Here is a 21,935-nt window from a genome sequence, read left to right as displayed (position 1 = left end):
ACACATATATACAGATAAACAAGAATTTGCTCACGCACACATCCTCGCGAAAAAAAAAAACAAAAAAAAAACAGCAAAGAAGCTTGTCTCTGAGTGTTAAGCTTTTGCTCTTTTTGTTTTCCTGCCTTCTGTGATGATGGTGGAGGTGGGTGTTTTTGCAACTTGGCAGCAACCAACCCTAATTGGTGGCAGATTTTTAGTAAAGGTAATTTGATTGTTTTCTCCGTCTCGGTGCCCACGTGAAGAGGCAGGGTTGTCATGGAGATAGCTGTATGCCCCTGAGGAATGTGTAAACTGTGTGAATTTGTGAATGGTCGTGTGAATGACCCTGTTGCCAATTTGGCTGACGTGGGAAAAGAAATATATATATATATAAATATATATATATATACACAACTGCAAACCTGTAATAAAATTGTGTTTTAGAGTGGACAAGAGGGCAGAGGGTGAGCTTGGGAGTGACGTATCATGACGTGCAGGGTGAGTCACTGCCAGAACAACTGGCACACTGATCTGAATTTGTTATTCTGAACCAAAATTTGCAAAAAAAAACTGACGTCCTTTTTATTAATCCAGGTTGTTGCTGTGAAATTTGAGGCGGTCTACTGCAGAGATGTTTCTATGGAGCCTGGTTGTGATGAAAGGGGAAAGAAACCACTCTTGGGAGAAAGCTTTACATTTTAATCCACGTAATTTGCAGTGAGCAGCGCAAAAGTATGCTGCATTTCTTTATACATCTATGGGTCTGTAACTCTTACACCATCTCAAACCTAAGCAGATTCATTTGGATGGTTTGAAAAAAAATAAAAATAAAAATTTGGATGAAATGACCCTTTAGAAGTCTGGGTATTTAAAGCCCAAGTGTCAGTGAGTGTAGATGCACAGCATCCACCAGAACCTGGACTGTCAGTGCCAAGTTCACTTATGATCTCTGCCTGTTTTCACTCAGTCCATGTGGAAAAGCAGTACTGTGCTCAGCTGCACTCGGACAACTTTAACACCTACACACCCACCCACACAAACATGTCTTGGCACACATATTGACTGCTCTGTAACAAGTGAGCATATGCACGCTGTAACGCCCACGCGGAGCTCTTACGAACCTTCCCATCTAATGTTTATGCATCAGCCACAATCAAGACGAGGCGAACAGCTATGCGGGACCGTTTAAAACGCTCTGCCTCTGTTACGTGGGCAGGAAATATGTAGATGGGAGCAGATTTTTCATTGTCGAGTATGCAAGCAGCGGGCCGAGATTGCGGGTATTTTGTGTACCGTGTGTAGGTGTGCGCTGTGTGTGAACTTACAGGTACGCTAGGCTCTGACACAGCAATGCTGTCTGGGTACACGGTGGCCTTCACACACTGGTTGAGAGACGCGGCGAAACGGTATGGCTCGTCCGCGCGCTCGCACCGGTTCCTCTGAGAGCACCTGAATAGAAAAGAGGAGAGGTGACACAGAGGGAAAGGAGTTACTGATATTTGCTTTTCAACGGCGCCAGTGACATTATAGCATCGAGAAAAAGGAAATGAAACGTGGTAGTTACAATAGGAAGTAAAACACAAGCTCCCATATGAATGAATACATTACAGGAAAAAAGAGGCGCTGCCAAAGTTGTAATAAAACGCAGCGGCAACAACAACAGTGACAGAAATGAATTCTGATGTTGAAATAAATGCTTCAATGAAAACACTAAGCGGCAATTTCAGGCGGGGGTGAAGAAGACTAATTGTGGCAGGAATTAGAAACCTATCCAAAAACAGAACGAAGGGGAGGAAGAGAAGAGGATTAAATGTCAAAAACACTAACAGTAAACACTGTCCAAGAAATGGAATACTAAAGAACGATGTAGTGCTGTGGGGAGGAAATAACGCTGTCACTGCCTCCTCAACATGATGTTAATGGTTCACTTTTGTGACAGGAAACGAGTACCCATGTCTGAATGTCGTCTTTTACAAGACACTGTATTGGCAGTTGTATTTGCAGCCGGTCTGCGACAGGCTCCATCAACAACACCCAGGGCCCTGCAGACTCTTTTCCTGCTCCGTCAACACGACACGTCACATTGACATAAAGTCTCCGACACATTCTCTGGACTACTAGCCTTGTACGTTTTCTTCGACTCCATGCCGTAAACATTGCACGCTCGCAATTTACACATCCACGCGCAAACTGAACAACATCTCAAATAGAAATCTTGCTTGTGCGCTGTCATTGGTATGCACTAAACAAACCGAGACAAAGTATGTTTTCTTAGCAATACAGTCGGATTTACACAAATGTATGTATCTCATGCCATTTTCTCTTGGAGCATCTGAACTGGTAAATTGCAGCATCACATAGATGTACAGCAGATGCTTAAAGCTCGTGTGCCCGCTTTGTCTTGTTTCGTGCTGTCTGTGTTAGTCGTGTTTTTCTAAATGCTCTAGAGCCTGAATGCAAGTTAATTTGTTGTTACCGGGCTGTTTTATTCTTCTCTTAATTTGCAAAGCAGGTGGTACGTTAAAATGTAATTTGCCGTTTTTCTGAATTGGTTTAAAATGTCTGTTAGAAAATACCGTCATAAAGATGTGCATTTAAAGAGACTCGGACCGCCAATGACAACTGGCTATCTCTGATGGCTTAGCATCTTTGGACGGTCTTTCAGGGATTCCAGCGTAGCCAGCAGACGGCGGAAAACCGAGCCAAGACTGCCTGTTCCCTGTGCGCGTCTTTGTTTTTTTATTGGCCGACTAGCGACTTGAGATATGAAAGTAGAGTTACAAGAGGAGAGTTTTTCAGTCACTTAACAAACGCAGAGTTGGCTTGCTCGCCGACAAGGTGAGACGGGGTGGAACTACTCGGACTACAAATGGAAATCAGAAAACGTCCAGTGTTAAAATCTTGACTGCGGATTCTGCATATTCATACACAGAGATCTGTAGGCGGCACAGCAGTGGATCCACCTTATTAACTAACTATAGCGCCACAGTACAATGGACTACACACAGAGATTATATCCTTCAATCAAGCTTTGCTTTGGACACGTAACTAGTGCAAATTACAAGGGGCTTACTCATAAGAGATCTTAATGGTCAGACAGTGTTTCAAGTACCACACGGCACTGCCACATCCCTCATTAAAACTCTGCCGCCTCCAACTTCTTATTAAAACTATGTGTTCCCTCCACCCTATTACACGAAAGGCTCTCTATTCTCACCTAAAACGGCAGTCTTATGTCTGGCTAACTGGCTGACTGGTCACAGCAGCTCTAATTGGACTCTGATGGGCCAGCCGCTGTCCATGGTGCTGACGTGCCACTACAAGCTCTGCCTATTCCCCACTAGCTGTGTGTGTGTGTGTGTGTGTGTGTGTGTGTAGCAGTGTGTGTTAGGGTCTATATCATGCTTCTTAAGCACATACTCTCACATATACTGACTCTTGCTACATCTTCATCCACAGCCTCTGTGTGTAATTATGTTGTCAGAAGTTCAAGCCATACCAGCAGACTCACATGAACAAGCGCAAGCGCGCCGACGCTCTCGCACACGCATACAAACACTCATATTCAAAGTACCCCCTGGGGGTTTTAGAGAGCAGAAAAGTGCAGAATTAGTGTAGTAGTGTGAGTCTCCCACCGGGAAAGGGGGGCCATTGCAGTGGGATTTATTTTTTATCCTTAAAATTATTACCTGGCTTCTACCTTCACTGCTTTGGTAACTTTATTTCTCAGTTTTAAATGTGACATTTTTATTCTCCTGCCGCTTCATTTTACAAATTCTACTCCACCAGTGTTACATTTGCCACATTTCTCCCTCTCTTTCTCTCTCCAATATCTGCCCAGGTCTCTCCCTTTTTGTCTCACTCTTTCACGAGTTGAAGTTAGTACTCCTTTCTTGGGCAAGGTGTTACTGTCTGCAATTTGGCGCTTTTTTTTTACATTCACAATGGCAGCAGAAAATGATACTTAATGTGCTTTCAGGTGTGGGCTGCGCCAGAATGTTTTATGCATGTCTCCAACCTGTATGGGTAGAGATGCAAAAACCTAGACGGTCATTAACTGACAAAAAGCTCTGCATTGATTTTCCTCAGTGCGATTTAAAAAAAAATAAAAAAAAATAAAATAATCCTCTTGGTGGGGTGAAGGAAGATGAGAGCGCAACAAGGGGGTGAGGCTGCGGGGGTGGAAGGCATGCAGGATGGCTGCTGTTGCCATGGTTTCAGGAGATGGCCATTATCGCTGTGTAGTTAGAAGCTGACCCCTTGCCTCTCTCATTAGCTGAAGTGCATGCCACTGAGTGTTGACTAGAATCCTGCCTTCCTCATATTGGCCCTGACCCTCTCCCTGTAGATCTTCCTGTCTGGCCACGGCCTGTCACTCAGCAGCTTCACTGATGCTCGGCGTTTCATCACATATGTGTGTGCCCAAACACACGTCTCCGTGTACGCACAGATGGAAGTTCAAGCATGCAAGCATGCATGCGGTTATTTTCAGTCCATCCCCTGTAACAAGGAGCTCGTAACAGTTTCCCCTCCAGCACAATCTACAGGCAGTCGACCTGGGCGTTATGCTGTCTAAGCCTTGTCCATGGTGCTGAAGTTGCAGCTCGCACTTCCATCATTACTCCTATCTGGCGTCTGCAACTCCACCGCAGCATACGAAGGCGGCTGTGGGTAGGAGCCACATTCCATGCAGAAATGTAAGGTGAGTCACCAAAAAATAAAAATAAATAAAATAAAACAAAACAGTGAATATTGTTTACTCCTGTGGCAGTCTGTGCGAGCTCCACTGATTATTGGAGTTGGAGCCCTAGGGTCCAAATGAAGCTTATGCACCGTGGGTGTAAACAAGTAAACTTTATCTAAGTTTAATTGTACTGTCCGTCTGCAGAAGTAGATTGTACGGTAGGAAGGGTGAAGCTAGCTGAGGCTGGACCTTGGGGTCCACTCGACTACTGCCTGTCCCTTATTCTATTTCCCTAGACAGGAAATTACACTGTTGTCTCTTCTGCAAGCTTAGATAGACACACAGACATATGAAACACAAACACAGCCACTCACACATCCAAACTAAAACCTCAAGACGCATTCAAACTGGACAATGGAGAAATAAAAAAAAAAAAACAAAAAAAAAACCAATGTGCACATTCGTGTATTCTGACATTCACGTGTGCACTTGTACTTCCCACATTTACACACACACACACACACACACACACACACACACACACACACACACCCTGGCCTTGAGAGCGGAGCCAGAGTGGCAGGCAACGGGGACAGATTTCTGTTCATCTCTCCCTCCTCCCCTTCCTTTACGACATCTAAGGACTTGAGCGAAAGTGTGAAGGCCTGTCTGATTGCAGCTCTCGCTGTGAGCACCATGTTTAAAAACAGGAGGAGAGAACAGAGGGGGAGCCATTTTAAAAATCCCCTTCCTTCCCTCGCAGGAGCCTGACCACGGAACGCCACGGGGAGAGGAAAATAGGGGAACAACAGAATGGCATTGTTGGCGGGGTAAGAGGGCCGGTGGGAGACGTACAGTGGGAAGATGCGGCGGATGAACAGAAAGGATGAACGAGATGTATTTTACATTGAATATTTGATGGGCTTAACAGAGCTTTACTAGTTTAAAGTGGTAGCCTGTTATGTTTGAAAATCACTGGCATGATTTGATTTGGTTGAATGGGGGAGTAGGCTTCCTCAGGAACACGTTAATGTAAACATGTATGAAGTTTGACTGAGCTTTTGGCTCCCCGACATGAATCATTAGATTGCTCATTAGATGAGCAGTGATGTGAAGGGCTGTCCTGCAACGGGCTGCTTATCCACACAGACAGACTCACACACAGATCATTTATCCTTCAGTGTTTTATCCTCGTTCTTAGTGATTCAGGTCATTTGTTTCTCACTGCCGCATCCCTAAAATGTGAGAATAACCATTTGGATGCAGAGGAGCGCAGTGAAGAAAGAATAAAACAGAGGAAAAAGCAGGGTTTTCAGTTTCAAACCACCACAGAGATGCTAAGCTCCTCAAGTTGCGCTGCGGGCTCCGGCTGACACAAGAAGGGGTGCGGTTTGAAACCCAACGTTCGAGTCGGGGGTCAAACACAAGCGCTGCAGCTCGCGCTCTGCCTCCCGCGGCGACCGATAATGTCACGGCAGGACAGCGCCCACAGGACACCGAACACAGCAAGACCGCGGCACATCCACTTCATGTTAAAGATCCTGAAACGAGTGCTGTGTAAACTGAGTTAGATTAAACACAAACATAACCAAGTGCACACACATATCAGGTTTATGAAAAGCCGTCAATCTCTGTCAGACATACTGGGCGAAGGAGAGACAAATGATTTAAAAAGAGACCGTTGCTCGGTACTCTGCACCAGGCTGTGGTTTTACCCGTGTGGGCCGAGCAGAGAGAAAAAGTCAAAGGAAGCAGAGCAGCCGTGGAAGCCTCTCAGCATGCAAGCAGGGCGTAAGGACACACTTGGGCTTTAGCATCATTAACTGCAATATATGTTGCCTGCCCACACGTACTGTACACACTGGTGCAGTATTTCAGCACGAAGCCAACCTGTACAACCTCCACGTGCCTATATTGATAGACCTGCGTGTTTGTGATCGATATCTCATTAGGCGCAATTGGGAAGATGGATGCGGCTTCCCTCTGACTGCTAACTGAGGCTGTGCTTGATGGGCTGGCCATTAGACACGCAGTCCGACATCCACAATGGACTTAAGCAGCCATTTCCATCGCTAGCCTAATTGTTGTTGCCAGTGGTAAATGAGAGGGTATTTTATGGTCGTTGTTTGACATCATTTGCAACACAGGGATGGACGTGATGCAACAGGCAAAAACTAGTTCCTGCCTTAAAGCGGGTTCCTAGATAGGTGCATGTGTATAAGACTACCCAGGAAGAGAACTGTCCAAAACACTGACTCTTCCCGCGGACAGCTACTGTATATATTGTTCTCCAACTAGGATGCAGAACCAGTCATTTGGCACCTTTTAAGCTCATAGTGCCAACTTGTAAAAATTGGACAGCTACGCCAATCAGCCCGCTGTGTGGGTTGCTGCCGAAACCGATCTGAGCGGTTTAGCCACATACGATCTGACAGTATAATACAATACAGTATTAGAGTGTAGTAGTTGAGATGTTGTTCTGCTCTGAGCAGCCCTCAGATGCTGACTCACTCTCTGCTGGGGCTGGCTACACCAATAGCCCTAAGCTGTCATTCTAACAACAAACTACCGCTGATTTTGACACGCACAGCGCAGAATGTGTTATGGACATAACAGGTAGCAGCGACAGATCTTCGCAATGTTGGTTTAAAAAAAAAAAACAGTTATAAAAAGCAGTATAAACTAAACTGGTCACTGTCGCTGCTGATGTTGGCCCGAGATCACTCTTGGACAGAAGTCAGACTTGCGACTAATCCTGACAAATCTCAACAAAATCACTCGTCCTCTCCTGGAATGTGGGAGCGAGTTTTAGAGGATGGCGAGGGAACAGAGCGATGCGGGGCATTTTGAGATGGAAAAGCCTCTTTTGGGCATGATTAGAGAGCTAATCTAACAGCGACAAGATGCAGGCTAAGGGGGAGAGAGGGAGAGGGAAAGCAGCACCATAACGCCATGTTTTTGGATTGTGGTCATTCGAAGGCTGAACTACCCATTCACGGGACTGCGACTGAAGAGCGCTCGAGATGATGAGCTCCCTTTGAGCCGCAATCAAAATGCTGCTCGGTTTTGTGGGCCGATGAGTGTGCAGCATCAAACACTCTCTCCCTCTCTCATTCTTTCCCCGTCGTTCTTATCCTCACCCTTTTTTCCTTCTCATTCTTCATGCATTCAGTGGGTGCCTAGCAGCTGCTGGTAATTAAAGGACTTTAGAGTCTCACTCCACACTGAATCAGAGGAAGAAGAAAGCAAGTGGAGAGACAGGGAAGACAGAGACGCCACTCCTGGTCAGCTCAGCGCCTCACTCTCCTGCAACATTCTCTCTTCCTCATCACTGCAAACCAAACTAATGTCCTTCCATGTTCCTAATTAGCCACCTTAGAATGCCGCACTTCAATGAGCGCGCACCCGCAAACATAAAGCGAAGAGAAGAGGGACACAGGGTTTGGGGGAGAAGAAACGAAGATGGATATTGTGGATGGCAGCTGCAGGGGGAAGGAGGAGGGTGATCAAAGCGAGAGGTGTTTATGTGTGGCGAGCCAGCCATCTCTGTGTGGAGTGTGGAAGAGCTGATTCCAGAGGGGAGAGTGTCTAAATGGGAGACGGCGCAGTAGTGAGCCGCGCAGAGCTGGGAGGGGATGAGATGAGTGGCGTGGTTTAGATGCTAGCTTTGCTGTGAGGGGGAGCGAGGGAGGTGCAAACACGGGGAAGGGGGAAAGATAATTTTATAAAATCAACAATGGCTTGGGGATGGATGATGGAAAATTGGGGAAATGGATGGGAAAGGGGGCTGGAGGAAGCGGCAGTGATCACAGCTGTGGATGGCACAACGGCTGGCAAGAAATGTGATTTTGGGTGTGTGGGATGAGGGGAGCTCTTCACCCGAAGGATGCAGCTGCTGTTTCTGCAGCAGTATTTGACAGATACTTCCTTCTATTCTATTGGTTATAGTGTAAATTCTTGCGGTCCTGATGCTAAAGAAAGCAACGTTGGAGATGTTTCTATAGAACTGTAATCGAAATATAAGTGAGGCTTGTGTGATTACTTACGTTACTTACAAAATCCTGCACAGATGTCTGAACTTCCAGGTAATACAGTGATGTGTTTCCATCAGCTGCTTTAGGAGGACTTGATAAGACTGCATTACCAGCTGAGACCTCAAGCAACTCATATATTCAATGCAGCTTCCAATACATGTTGGTGTAAGGGTGATTTTTCTATATATTTTTTTTTTTAAATGAATGAATTCTTCCTTTTCTGATTTTCCGATGAGGTGTTTTTCTATCAGGATATGGCAGCTTGACATCATGAATGCTTTTTTGAAATGTGAAAGAGGCTGAGTCAGTCACGGCTCTGTCAAGATGTATTCAGATAATCTCCTTTCGTCACTGTTTGCCGCATCTGTTCTTTTTGATATGTCAACTTTTCCACCTTTTGTCAAATGCAGAAACTTGTCTTTGACAGTGTTTCAGTTACTTTTTCTGGCGTTTAAACTCTGTTTATTATGCTCAAACAAGAAATGCACATCGAAACCGTTGCTGAAATCGTAGGGTTACGGTGCCTGGTCTGGTCTGGGTGGGTGGTACGTGTCTAAGTAGCATCCACACGAGTGCCAGGTCCAAACGTTTCCTAGCAGAACATTGTGTTGAGCCAGGGTGGTTAATGTTATTTACTTCTGCTGTCGGTGGTCATAATGTTGTAGCTGACCAGCCTGAGCGTCTGAATCCATATGTAGGCCCAAGAAGAGATAACTATTCTTCCAGTAACTTCTTTTGTTCTCTGCACTAACTCAGCGAGAGCTGACAGGGGTCCTGCCACGCTCATTGTGGGTTCAGGATACAGAAAGGGGTATTAGGGCCAGAGACAGGTGGCACAAGGGTTCACAGTGTTGAGAGAACAGATGGCTGGTCTAATGTAATTCAGGGTGCTGACCTTTTCTCCCCACAGTACAGTGGTCCACACAAGCCTCGGTGCACGTACACAAAAATGGGACGCACGCGTACCCACACGTGCATTCACACATTCAGCCCCAAAGCCTCACACACTCACTCGAGAAGGTATTTACACACCTAACAGCTGTTTGCTCGTCACAGCTGCTTTTACCATAACACCACCAAAACCCATTCCCCTTTTAACATGCTGTGGATTTGAGTTCCTACCAACCTGAATTATTCCATTCCCCGCCACACCTACACAAAAGCATATGATTAACAGCCTAGCACGGGAGGCTTACGTTGTGGCAAATGATCCCTGTGTGAAGGCACGCAGACTGCAGAGAATACAGCGGTTTAGTCAGCCCCTCCTGTTCCTTTGCAAGCACATGCTGAATTACCTTGTCGCTAGGCAATTATTTGTCCTGTCCCAGCTTTGGAGTGATGTAAATTACTTTAAGTGCACTTTGCAGGGGCCGCCATCACGATAATGATGATTGCTGCGGCGCTCTGACACACACAAATATTCAGCCATACCTTTAAAAAGAAGGTTTGCATTTAGGAGGGGCCATAAGTGGGGTATTCAAAAAGTAGATACTAAGAAAAAGCTCAGACTGATGACAGCATGTGTATACTTAAGAAACACAGAGGGAGACGGACACAGGGCAAAATGTATTTCAGCTTTTAGTTTTGCGCTGTGCTCATCCTTTGCAGCCAATACACTCCCGCCATCATGGCATCCAGTACAGCCATGCCAGTTCAATTTACAGATGAATAATGCAAGGAATGAGTTTTTAAATGCACATGTTTTTTCAAGCGTGTGCCATTATTTTGTATACGTTCCTCCCTCCTGTCTGGTTTTTCTACAAGTTAGTTCTGTTGCAGTAATTATTCAGCTCCAGCAGGTGTCACTCATGGCTTCTACGCTCATTCTGAGGGTTGGAGACAAAACTCCCCGAACTTCCTCATAGCTCAGCCTCACCAAGTTTAGGCCACGTTTATTAAATATACTAAGTCAGAAAAATGCATATATGATCATGCTATGGAGAACAAATTGTTTTAAATTCCAACAGGTCACGCACAGTCTGAACGTTTCTGTAAATATCAAGTCACCTCTGAAACAAGAAGCAATCAATATGACTACAACAAGAAGCTCTAAACCAGATCTGCACTTCTAAGACACAACTAGCCTACACCGACTCCTCTTCTGTAACTCTGTTTCATCTGAGATAACACATTGGGAAAATGTGTGTATGGACGTAACCAAAGACTATTTAGGGAGACGCCGAGCATAATCTGCGTGAAAAGGGTCCTACAAGTCAACATGATGGTGAATGAGGGATACTCACATATTATGCAGGACACACCAGCCACAGTGTGGGTCCCCAGAGCTCAGACACTCTCCACAGGTCCCGTACTGATCGCATGACTCGATGGGAACTTGGGTGACCTGCAAACACATTAAAAAGGGTCTCGTCACAGCGCAGCCTGACCAACATCACAAGATGCACAGCAAGCCTCTGAGTATGTAATGCATATGTTTGTGTGTGAGAGCCTTAGCCACATGCCCGTTCAGTCACACACAGACAGATGATTTACTTTTCAGAATATCAAGAAAACTACAGACAATAAAACTCATATTTCACTGGCAACACTTTGATATGATTCATCTACTTTGATATGTGATAATGTGTTAAGTGTCATCTTTCCTACTCCTTCAAAATCAAAACAAAGTTAATGTTTTTTTTTCTTTTAAATTGACCTGTTGCACAGATTGATGTGTCTCAAAACATTTAGGGGAATTAGGCCCCTGTATGTGTGAGACATCAGCTGCACAGGCAACTGTTGCCTTCATCTTAAGCCATGAAAAACAGCTGTGAGCAGCTGGGATCAGTTGGCCAGAGAAAGCTGTTTCTCTGCCATCAATGGGCTTTTGTGTGCAACAGGGCATCTGTCCGTGTAGGTAGAGCCTGTACAAACACACCTACACATGGAGGAGAAGTGACAGACGTTTTTTTTTTTTTTTCCTGCAGGAGAAAGTCCAGCCTGATTACAAAGAATTGTCAAATGTCTGAGGAGCATGCATCAGGTAGATGACTGCAGCATAATTGTGAAAATGGAAAGCAATTATTACTCTTGTTGTTGAAAAAAAAAAAATGAATGAGCAGAGAATGAAATCTGTATTTCAATCTTGAAAATGTCAACAGCAATACATTTGAATAAGCACTTTCAGCAAAACAAATACAAAACTCCACAAGCCCCTTTCACATTAATCCACATGGGTCCGTTGGACAACAACAATCACATGAATAAAGAACAAACAGCCTCATGCCAACTGTTTAAACTGGTGACTGGCATTCGACTTACACAAACACAGGGCTGAGAATGTACATGTACTGCATGTGAACACAGCGCAACAGAGACGCACAAGACTCAAACGTGCTTATCCTCAGCCTGCCTAAAACTGAGAGTGTGAGTCAGCTGAGTTGTTGCCTTTTTTAGCCGCTACATAACATGCGCTCATCTGTAGGCTGCTTTCTATACGGACATACAGTATATGAATCTCACTGTGTGTGTCTCTCTCTGCGAGATACGGTTCGCCTCACTCTCAAGGGCCTCGGTCTGTGTGTTCAGTCTGTGGATCCAGAGGTCAGAGCATGCGTGTGTGTGTTTGTCTGACTTCCCGGCGTCCCATGGGGCTGCCCTACTCGCGCCTCTGCATCTCAGCGTGTCGGCAGGTAAAGGTACGCGCACTGACACACAAAGCAACAGAAACACCAGCCGATGAACAGAGACACGAGAAAAAAAAATAAAAAATGAAAAAGTGAATTTGCGAGTCCGCGTGTCTTCCAATTTCCTGACAATTGCCTCGTTGGGTAATGACAACAGACACTGACAGTGTGTGCCCTGTTCAGCTCCAAGCCTCGGGCTCAGATCAATGTCTAATAAGTGGCTCCTCTGTAAAATGTGTGGGAGTGAATGAAGGGTGCAAGTAACACCTTTTAAGTGTTTTTCTGACCCTGTGCATATCGCACACAATTGGGTGATATTAATTGCTGTAAGCACCGTAGAAGGAAATTAACTGCCAGCTAGGAAGAAGCAACAGCTGGATGTCCATCTAACGTTTTTCTATACATCTGTGGTATATAAAAAAAAAAAAAACTGATCATGTATCCGCTACTGCACGGCCTCTGAAACATCACAGCTGGCAAAGCTGTCAGCTGCTGTGAGCAGCTAGCTATATACTGTATACTGTTGCAGCCTATATATCTTTTTTTTTTTCTCTCTCTTTGCTCTTCAAAAGCTCAATAACCATCCACCTGTCTGCCTGATCCTCAACCCTGCGGCAACAGAGAGAAGGGCCCTGAGGACAAAGAAAGCCATTGACACGGCGCAGTTGACAGTCTGTGTGGCAGTTCCACCATGGACACTCCTGTTAGATTAACCCCCTGTCACCTCAACAAACCCTGTTTGTGTGCGCGTCTTGCCTAGCTTCGGGACAAACAGGTGGCATGCTGTAATGAGCTGCAGACGGGGTCACATCAGCAGCAGAAGCTGAAACTGATGACAAACAAGCCCACCAGGAGTGGGACTTGGCTCTGGAAACAGCAACTCAGTCTGCGTGTGTGTGTGTGTGTGTGTGCTTTTAAGTCTCTGAATCTTTCTTAACCTAAAAACAAAGTCTTCAGATCCTTTGCAAAGCACGCATGAAGCTGGTGAAACTTTATAGTATAACTTTCACAGAGGCCCAGCTCCATGAAAGGGTTAGAGTGTGGAGACAGCTGTCAGTGGGGAAAGTCGGGAGAGTAAAGGGGGGAGCTCAGGGTGTCCCTCATGGAGCAGACACAGTACGCTGTCAGCTGATACAGTACAGACCGAAACACAAAAGAAAGGTAAGGAGGGTAATACTGAAGCAGGAGAGCATCAGGAACAAAAACTGAGAAGTGAAATAGCTCAGAATAAAGTGGGAAGTGTGCTTGTGTGCTGTACATTGTGTGTCTATGTCTCTGTGAGTGTATTGATGTTCAGGCCAGCATGGGCCAGTAGTGGAGGTGCAGAGGGGGGGGCGGGGTGAGGGAGGGTAGAGGGGGGGGATCACAGCAGCTGTTGCCCAGCACACGCTACAGTCACTCAACACAGCAGGGCTGCACAATGAAGCCCCTTCTCCCACTGCGTATGCGCGCGCCCGTGTGTGTGTGTGTGTGTGTGCGCGTTTGTACACACACATGCACAGCGCCACAACGGATGTGCAGATTGTTGTTCCTGGGTTTTCAAAGAAGACAAAAAAAAAAAAAGCCCCACGTGTGATCTGATAATTCCTCCGACTTTCTCCGTCTCCCCAGAACACATTCACACCCACAGCTGACCCGAGGTAGGACGAGCACTGTCAGTAAGGAGCACTGTGCTCTGCTTAAATGAATGCTAATAAAATTCCAGCTCAGGATGACCTTAGCGGGGGGTTATTCAACCAGAGAGGCTACAGTGGAGTCGCATACAGGAGCAACCTGGGTGACTGACTGACAGCCGGGGGTTAAAACAGCTTCCTCTCTTTCAGTCTCAAGCTGAATAGGCCGAAGCTTTCATTATTATAGCCGAGGCTTCACTAATGCAAGGGTATTCTTCCTTTTATTGAAATGTATAGCTAGGGATTTGGGCAGCGGTATTAATGTTCAGCCTTCACACATCAGTAAGCAAGAGATTTATGCATGGCGTAATTCTTACCTAAATCACTAAATTAAACAACAGCCGCAGTCTGAAAAGAGTATTCTTTTTTTAATGTCACATTTTTGTATAATTAATTACTCTAACCTTCACCTAGTGCCTGTAGCTGCCATTCAGGGAAACAAACGTTGAGAACTTTCAATGCACGATGATAAATGATGAAGTAGACAGTTTTGTTGCAGTTGAATCTCAGGGAAACACGAAAACACTGAGTTGATAGCATTGTCACAGAGAGATCCCATAATACATGTGTTGCTTCCTTTCTCGTGTCTGCCCCCCCCCCGCCCCCATTTTTAATTTCTTTGGGAGCGAAGAGGAGGCACGGCAGAAGATAGAGGTGTTTGGCTGTGGCACCCAAGAGAGACTGACAATGTATGTGCATTAGAGATCAGCAGGAACACTTTCATCTGTTCCACTGTCTCCGCGGCTGAGAATGAATGGTGGCTCCATTTCAGCTCTCCTCTGCCCCGCTGCCCAGAGACCCAGCCATGCTCACTGCACCTCTGTGATGGATGAGGGCACAGGGGCAGAATTGGAAGAGAAGACAGAAAAAGAGAGAATGGAAAAAAAAGGGGATAAAAGAGGACCAAAGAGTGGAAACGGACCATTGCCCTGTGTTCTGATAGGACTGGATAGTCTGTGTGTAGCCAGATGTGTCTCGGTGGGCTGTGCAAAGAGGCAACGACAGAAAGAGAAAAATCCCACCGTTACCAGTAATGGAGAGGAAGCTATTTGGTAAGCTGTTGCCAAGGCAACAGCCCTGACTCTGACCTCAGGAACACCCCTCCATCCACCACCGCCACCACCACTCTGTCCAACCTTCGAAACCTTGAGCAGTGCACGGTAAACAGCTGGCACCTCTGGGACTTCCTGCCACCTACACCTCCTTTTAAACATGTATAGAGACACACACACACACATGCGCGCACACACACGCGCACATGCTGGCGGCTCCTCTACACCCTATCCATTTTTAATGAGAGTTAGCCAGGCTACCACGTCACTGGAATGAGGCACATCGATCATGAACACAATACCCATTCCAGCAGAGAGAAAGAGGGAGAGCATGGGAGGGGTGTATCTGACTGTGTGTGTGTGTGTTTGAGCGGGCCTAATGACAAAGGCACAAAAGCAGAGCAAATACTTGCGGCTGAATGAATGAAAACCAATGAAATCTACAGGCCCATGAGTCTCTTACTCCCACAGTGACCCTGCAGCCAGTGTTTCTTGCATTAAGGCTACCTACACAAGGGCGCCTGAGCCACTTCCCTGACAGGCCACCCTTTAATCTGCTCAAGTAATCCAAGCGAGGCTACATCTCCTGTGTCTCTTTTCTCCCTCTCTCCTCCTCCTACTGGTCCTCTTATCCTCAACTCACAAAAAATCCATCCACTATACTCTTTAAGACCCGAACAAATCCGCTCTGTAGTGTTGTGGCAGAGCCATCTCCTTGTTGACTCCAGCTTGTTGACATCCACCCACAAGGAATGGCATTCTCTCATGGTAATATAAACAACAAAAAACACAAAGTCCTCATCTAAAGCACAATCCTTTCCTGTCTGAATCTGTTTAATTTGTGTTTGTTTTTAAGGCTGAAAATGAGAATACTCTTTCCTATGTGTGTTTGCCGTCTCAGACTACAATCAGTAAGTTGTTCAGCCCGATCATCAATATCCATCCTCGCCCTGAAGAGAAGAGAAAGTGAGATGTTCTGCTGAAGTCTTGTGGCTAGTCAAAGAATAATCAGGCCCCAAGACACCAATCAACACCCAGCCTGATTAAGGACAGGGCATGGACGTGACTGTCTGGGGTGTGTGGGTGGTGACCCTTTGCAGTGCCTTGAGTTGAATGTGCAAAGATACCACAACAGCTGGGAGCTCTGATGACGGCTTACAGCCCACGTTCAAGAGCAAATGCGTTTAAGTAATTGCGGCATAATGGCAACACATAAAAATCCTCCTCATCGTGCACATATAAAATAAACCTACAACCTTTATCCCCTGGAGACACGCCGTTGCTATCTGCTGCTCTGTTCCGTGGTGAAAGGAACTGCTCGTAGACCGCTTGTTTTTGTCGCTTTTCTTGTTACAGATGTCAGAGGGCTCGCTGACGAGTCATTTGAAAGAGACAAGTTTTGTGTGGAAATGCCCAATATTGATTTTCTGCTCCCGTATTACCATTTATTAAAGCACGGTGTACAACGCTAATGCACAATAGGTTGTGGATCCACTGAAGTAAGGAGAATTCAATGGGAGTTATGGGAGTAACATTGTGTATTAGCACTATTTCCGAAGGCCAGACCCTTTCATGCTGGGTGGTTTTCAGACTAACTGATTTCGAAGTAGAAGAGATAGCATTCAGAGTAGATATTACTCATTGATTTTAAGAGGCTAAACACGAGAGAGAAAAGGCAGATGTAAAATTAAACAATACAGCTTGCCTCGTCTACAAACGGCCATCTCCCATACAGCAGAAATGATCAGGTGTGAAAATGGGAGCTTTTATCCTTTATTATCACAGCCAGGTCTCTTAGTGCGTCTGTTTCCTTATTTCTTTCTATACACCCGCTCAAAGACAAAACACTTGCACACAAACACATGCGTGCGCACATTTTGTTTATTGGATTTGGCCTGAGCTCCCAGATTTGGGTCAATTGAAAACATCAAGACACTGGAGCACCATAAGGCCGGGTTTAAAGACAGAATGAAAGGGTGAGAAAAGCTGGGAGCTAGTTGGAGGGAGGGATTGTAAAGCACGCACGACAACCAAGGCGGGCCCACCAACTCGCTCTCAATTGATACTAGGCTAAGGTGGATATAAAAGGAAAAACGGTACGGTTTTTCCCCCAATCCCCCATATGAAGCAGCACTGAATGCACCCAAACACGCCCGCCTCCACCCCGTATTAGGGCTTTAACCCCCTCCACACCTCTCGGTCCTAGCCAGGACTGGTCCCTGGCAGCTCATCAGAAGTAACAGACTGGCAGGAGACAAACTGCCATGCAGGGAAAAAGGGGAGGAACAGGTCAAGCATGAGCTTTCTGACCGCAGTTTGAACTCTGAAGCTGTGGCCGTTAAGTGTTAATGTTAACGCAGGAACAATAACTACTTATTCCAAGTGGTAAAAATACAGTTCAGTGCTTTCTTCAGGACATCTCTGACAAAGACTAGTAAATGTTGTGGAGGAATGCATGTGGCCCAGAGTGTGGCTTCTTTGTGTAAGTCCAGTGGCACAAAGTATATAAAACCAAGCTATTTATCAATGTAAAAATGGAATGGACTTGGAATACAATAGATGACTACTGTGTGACAATTAGTGGAAACAAGGATACCATTTCTAGATGGATGTTTGTAAGTCAAAGACTCAAACATTCATTTTGGGAAATAACACAAAAATTATACATGGTTCCTCTAACTGGTCATCACATTTTAGCAGCGATTCCTGTTACAGAGAACTCAAAAAGCATTTTATTAGTCTTCTCTGGCCTGGGTAGGTGGTACACCCTCCCTCTCATACAGTGCCTGTGCACAAAAAGAAAAAAGGGAAGTCCCTTTTCATACAAACAATGCACACAATTCAATTGCAGCACATGTCCCCTGCACTAATAGCCAACCGCACGAATTAAAGACGAAAAATTACAGCGGGCAATAACAAAGCAATAATCTTTGTTTGTGTGTGTCTGTGCACTGCAGACTAGACGACTTGAGGGAGGAGTCACGGGGGCGCGTGAGTCAGTGGAGGGAGTGCAAGCGTAGAAATAATGGACTGAGGGCATCGACCAGTGAGGAGGATGAAAAATCCAGCCAGTCAATACAGAAAGGAGTGTATTAATTATGTATGACTTCAATCCTCTTTTTGGGCAAGGAGAGAAGGGGAATAGGTCAGGCCGAAAAGTGTGTGCGTTTTGATCGTGCCTCACCTCCGCGTTTTCTATACGTTGCAGATCACTGAAGCCCTCGGTGCCAGGAGCTTTAAAGGTCCCACGACACTCAAGTTCAATAACTTTAATCAAAAATGATGTTCAGATAATAAACAAAGGAGTAACATGGAGTAACATCAGGTTTTCAACCGCAGCTCGACATTTTGTCTGTCCATTGCAGCTTTTTTCGCTGCAAATAAAGCGCTGTGCCAAGTAACAACCATAGAAAAACACTTGCAAAGAAAAAAAAAACATTAATTTACTCATGCATGACTTAACAGCTTCACTTAAAAGCACAATGTCAAGTCCTGTTAATGATACCTCCACAGCCTTTAGTTACGTGCGCCTTCTTATACAAGATTTTAAGATGGATACGGTTGATATGATCTAAAAGTCCCCGGCTCCTTTTCCCGAGCCTTTCTCGCCTTTCTTTTCCACTTATCTCCCCATCTCTTCTCCTACTCTTTTCCCCCTCCTGAACCCACTCTTCTGCGCTACCGGGTTCGCTCTCCTTCACAGCTCCCAGTCGAGGTGGCCTCTTTGCGCAGTAATTCAGTCAGGAGGCTAAAAGGAGGAAATTACATCCACGCTGTCTGACCACTTTGAACTCTCAGCCCCCCCCCTTCCCCCCGCCCTCTCTACCACACTTGCTCACTGGCAACTGGTTTAAAGGCCCACACTGACATTTAAGAGACAGGGACAGGGGGCTGTGAAAGTGCCCAAGAGTGTTCGTGAACGTGTGTGTGTGAGCGTGTGCAGTCGTGTAGACATAAGAAGTGACGCACTGACACACGACAGTGACACATGCTGGATTTACTTAAATTGGATTCAAATCAGATGGAACCTTAATTTAGTAACTCTTTCGGAACATAAGAAATGTCTTTTTATTCGCAAGCGAAAGCAATGCATCTCATCACTCTGCATATGTACATCACATGGGCTCGAGGAGTTCTGCAGCAGACTGCAAATGAAGCCTGTGAATTAGGGGTTTTGTTTGCCTAATGAAAGTCTACTTTTCTGCCATGCTGATTTCATAAAAGGCAAGATTCCTCCACTTAGCCACCGTCAGACATCATGATAAACTGGGCATGAATGCTAATGGGACAGGGTGTCTGGAAAGAGCCGCCACTTCATCTCTTAATATGATATGAAATTAGCAGTGGATTGGAAAACCGTCTGGTTGAAAAGTTGAAGTTGAGGAAAAATGGAGCGTCAAGTGTGCTTAACCTGCGGTAGAAGGAAATGAATGTACGGCAGATATAGTCAGCGAATTTGTTTCTATGAGTGATGCTTAATGTCTACATTAACAACTTGTTACTTTTCATTTAACGCCAGCCTTCTCCTGCAACCCCCTCTCTCTGTATATCTCATGGTCAGTCCATATGTATGACAGTGAAAGTCAAAAATGTCTGTCAATATATCTGCCTCCCTCATTATTATGTTTATTTATGTCCCTTTCCTTTCTGCCTGCGTTCAGCTGAGCCTTTTTGACTGATTTTCTTGTCCGTCAAAATACCTGCCTTAACCTATTTTTACCCACCCGTCTGGACAGCTCGTCTCCGTGACATTCTGCATGTCTGTCGCGTCACTGTACCTCTTTCGATCCATCTCTGGCCTGTCTGTCTTGGTCCGACTAGTCTGGGTGTCTCTCAGTGGGATCCCAGACTGTCAATGCAGCCAGTAATGAGGTGTATGCTTCAGTCAGCATGTGAGGAGTTAATAAGGAAGCAGCAGAGGCCATCACACATCAACAGGCATGGGTGTGTGTGTGTGACTGTGTGTGTGTCTGTATGGGGAGAGCACTAAGGCTAGGGAGCCTCCCTGGCACACTTACGGCTGTCTGTCGACCAACGGGGGTATTGATTTGGAAGGGAAAAGCAGACAGAAATGAATTCTGATCCACAGAGGGACTCCACAGTGCATGTCTGAGTGTGTTAATTTTTATTTTTTTTTTTTTATTTTTTGTGCACACATACATGCTGCCTTATGTGCACGTGAGCATGTTTGTTCTCTTTGTCTCAGCATCTCTCCTTGTGCACATGATGTACATACAAATGAAGGGTTTGGTTACACCCCACTGCTCTCAGGGCTGTTGCTTGTGCATAAGTGCAAGCTTGTGTGTTTGTGCCAAGATGAATGTTAGTCTGTGATGAATGAGAAGAGGGGACAGATAGGAGGGGAGGCATTGATAACTAGGCTCAGGTGGTAAGGGACACTTCATCTAAACTGCGGCTGTCTGTGTGCGTGCATATGTGTGTCTGCATCTGGTTACACGTGGTCGGCAGGTCTGCAAAGATGCACGCATGCACATACAGTATGTGTGTATGCTTGCAATTGAAAAATGCACATAATACTCCTCAGCTGGTGTTCAGAACGGAAATGTTAATGAGAGTCTCAAGTATTACTGAGGCTAGAAACCCTTCTCAGACCCTATAATAGAGCCTATGATTGAATCCATAATTTGATTCCCTAAGAAAAATATAGAAACAAAGGCTATGGGAAAAACACGCTTATTCAGAGGAGAGGACATTATTAGATTTGCCTATAAAGAAGCTCAGTGGGGCGAGAAGGAGAAGGAAAGCAGTGAGTGATCTTCACTGGTGTGTCTAAAAGTGCCTGGGTGTCTTTGTTTGGCAGTGGAGGAAAAAAAATCAACATAATGAGCCCAAACTGCCTTTGTGTCTCACTCTCTTCGTCTCTCTCCTCTCTCCACCCTCCGTCTCTTTCTCCCTCTCATCCCACAATTCTCAGACAGCTGCTTCGGTGCAGCCAAATTAACTACTCCCCGGTTGCTTTTGGAAAGTGTGAAATAAATAAACGTTTTGCCTCTGAGGTGTATTGCTTTTTTTTTGTTTTTTTGTTGGTTCCCCGTGTGAACTTTGAACAGCTCTGGATGCTGCATCCATTGTGAGTGGTCCCTCAAAAATCTCTAGTGTAGGATTTCCATCCCAAATCCACCACCACCCCCATCCGCCGCTCTGTGGCCCTATCCGTTACCACCATGTGATCCTTGTGGCTCCAAATATCCGATTTACAAGTTGGCAAGAAGGGTAATATTTCAACAGGCTGTCAGCAGACACGCTGTTTAAATCACAGCCCTTATCTAGCCGGTGCTCTTTCTAATATTTTTCCTCAAATATTGAACTGGAGATATGTTATCCATCCGTGCACATTCATCTTCCGGCCTTAGCAGAATGTGTGTGCCTGCATATGTACAAGTAGGCATAAATAAATGTTTGTCTGCGACGGTGTCAGTCTGTGTGTGTTCCAACACTTTCGATATTTGATATTTGACACACACAATATAGAGGCATACGTCATGTTATCACCTCCTTAGCACTGACCATAGTCAGTGTTCAGATGCAGAAATGTAAATACAGAGCATGATCTGCGGCACATTCACTAGTAAAAGGTAGATGCACTAATTCACTTCCATGCACACAGAAATAATCCATGTGCCCAGTAAGAATCTAAAATATAGTATTAAACCTATTTTAACATCACGAGACACACATTTGCAGTAACTCATAAACACATACACAGATGTAGACCCACACTTATGCACAGTGTACAATACTACATCCATCATCAGGGCTCAGCCTGACAGTTTTGTCAAAGTGAGCCGCAGGGGATAGGAGAATGGCATTGTGGGATTGAGTCTTCCCGTCGGACGCTTCTCTGACAGGAGAGAATAAAGGGG

General features: G+C 45.4%; 1 protein-coding gene across 1 annotated transcript in view; it reads right to left on the bottom strand.

Annotated features, from left to right (window-relative positions):
* Positions 1–21,935, bottom strand: part of plxna2 (plexin A2) — a 134,479-nt gene that overhangs the window by 58,322 nt on the left and 54,222 nt on the right. The window contains exons 4-5 of the mRNA XM_084553578.1: positions 10,944–11,044; positions 1,308–1,431 (exon numbers count right to left, since the gene is read on the bottom strand). Of these exons, the coding sequence (XP_084409704.1) occupies positions 1,308–1,431; positions 10,944–11,044 (225 nt within the window). The remainder of the gene's footprint in view (positions 1–1,307; positions 1,432–10,943; positions 11,045–21,935) is intronic.

The sequence above is a fragment of the Chelon labrosus genome (genome assembly GCF_963514085.1).
Source record: "Chelon labrosus genome assembly, chromosome: 10".
Taxonomy (NCBI): Eukaryota; Metazoa; Chordata; class Actinopteri; order Mugiliformes; family Mugilidae; genus Chelon; species Chelon labrosus.
This window is presented reverse-complemented; position numbering and strand designations above follow the sequence as displayed.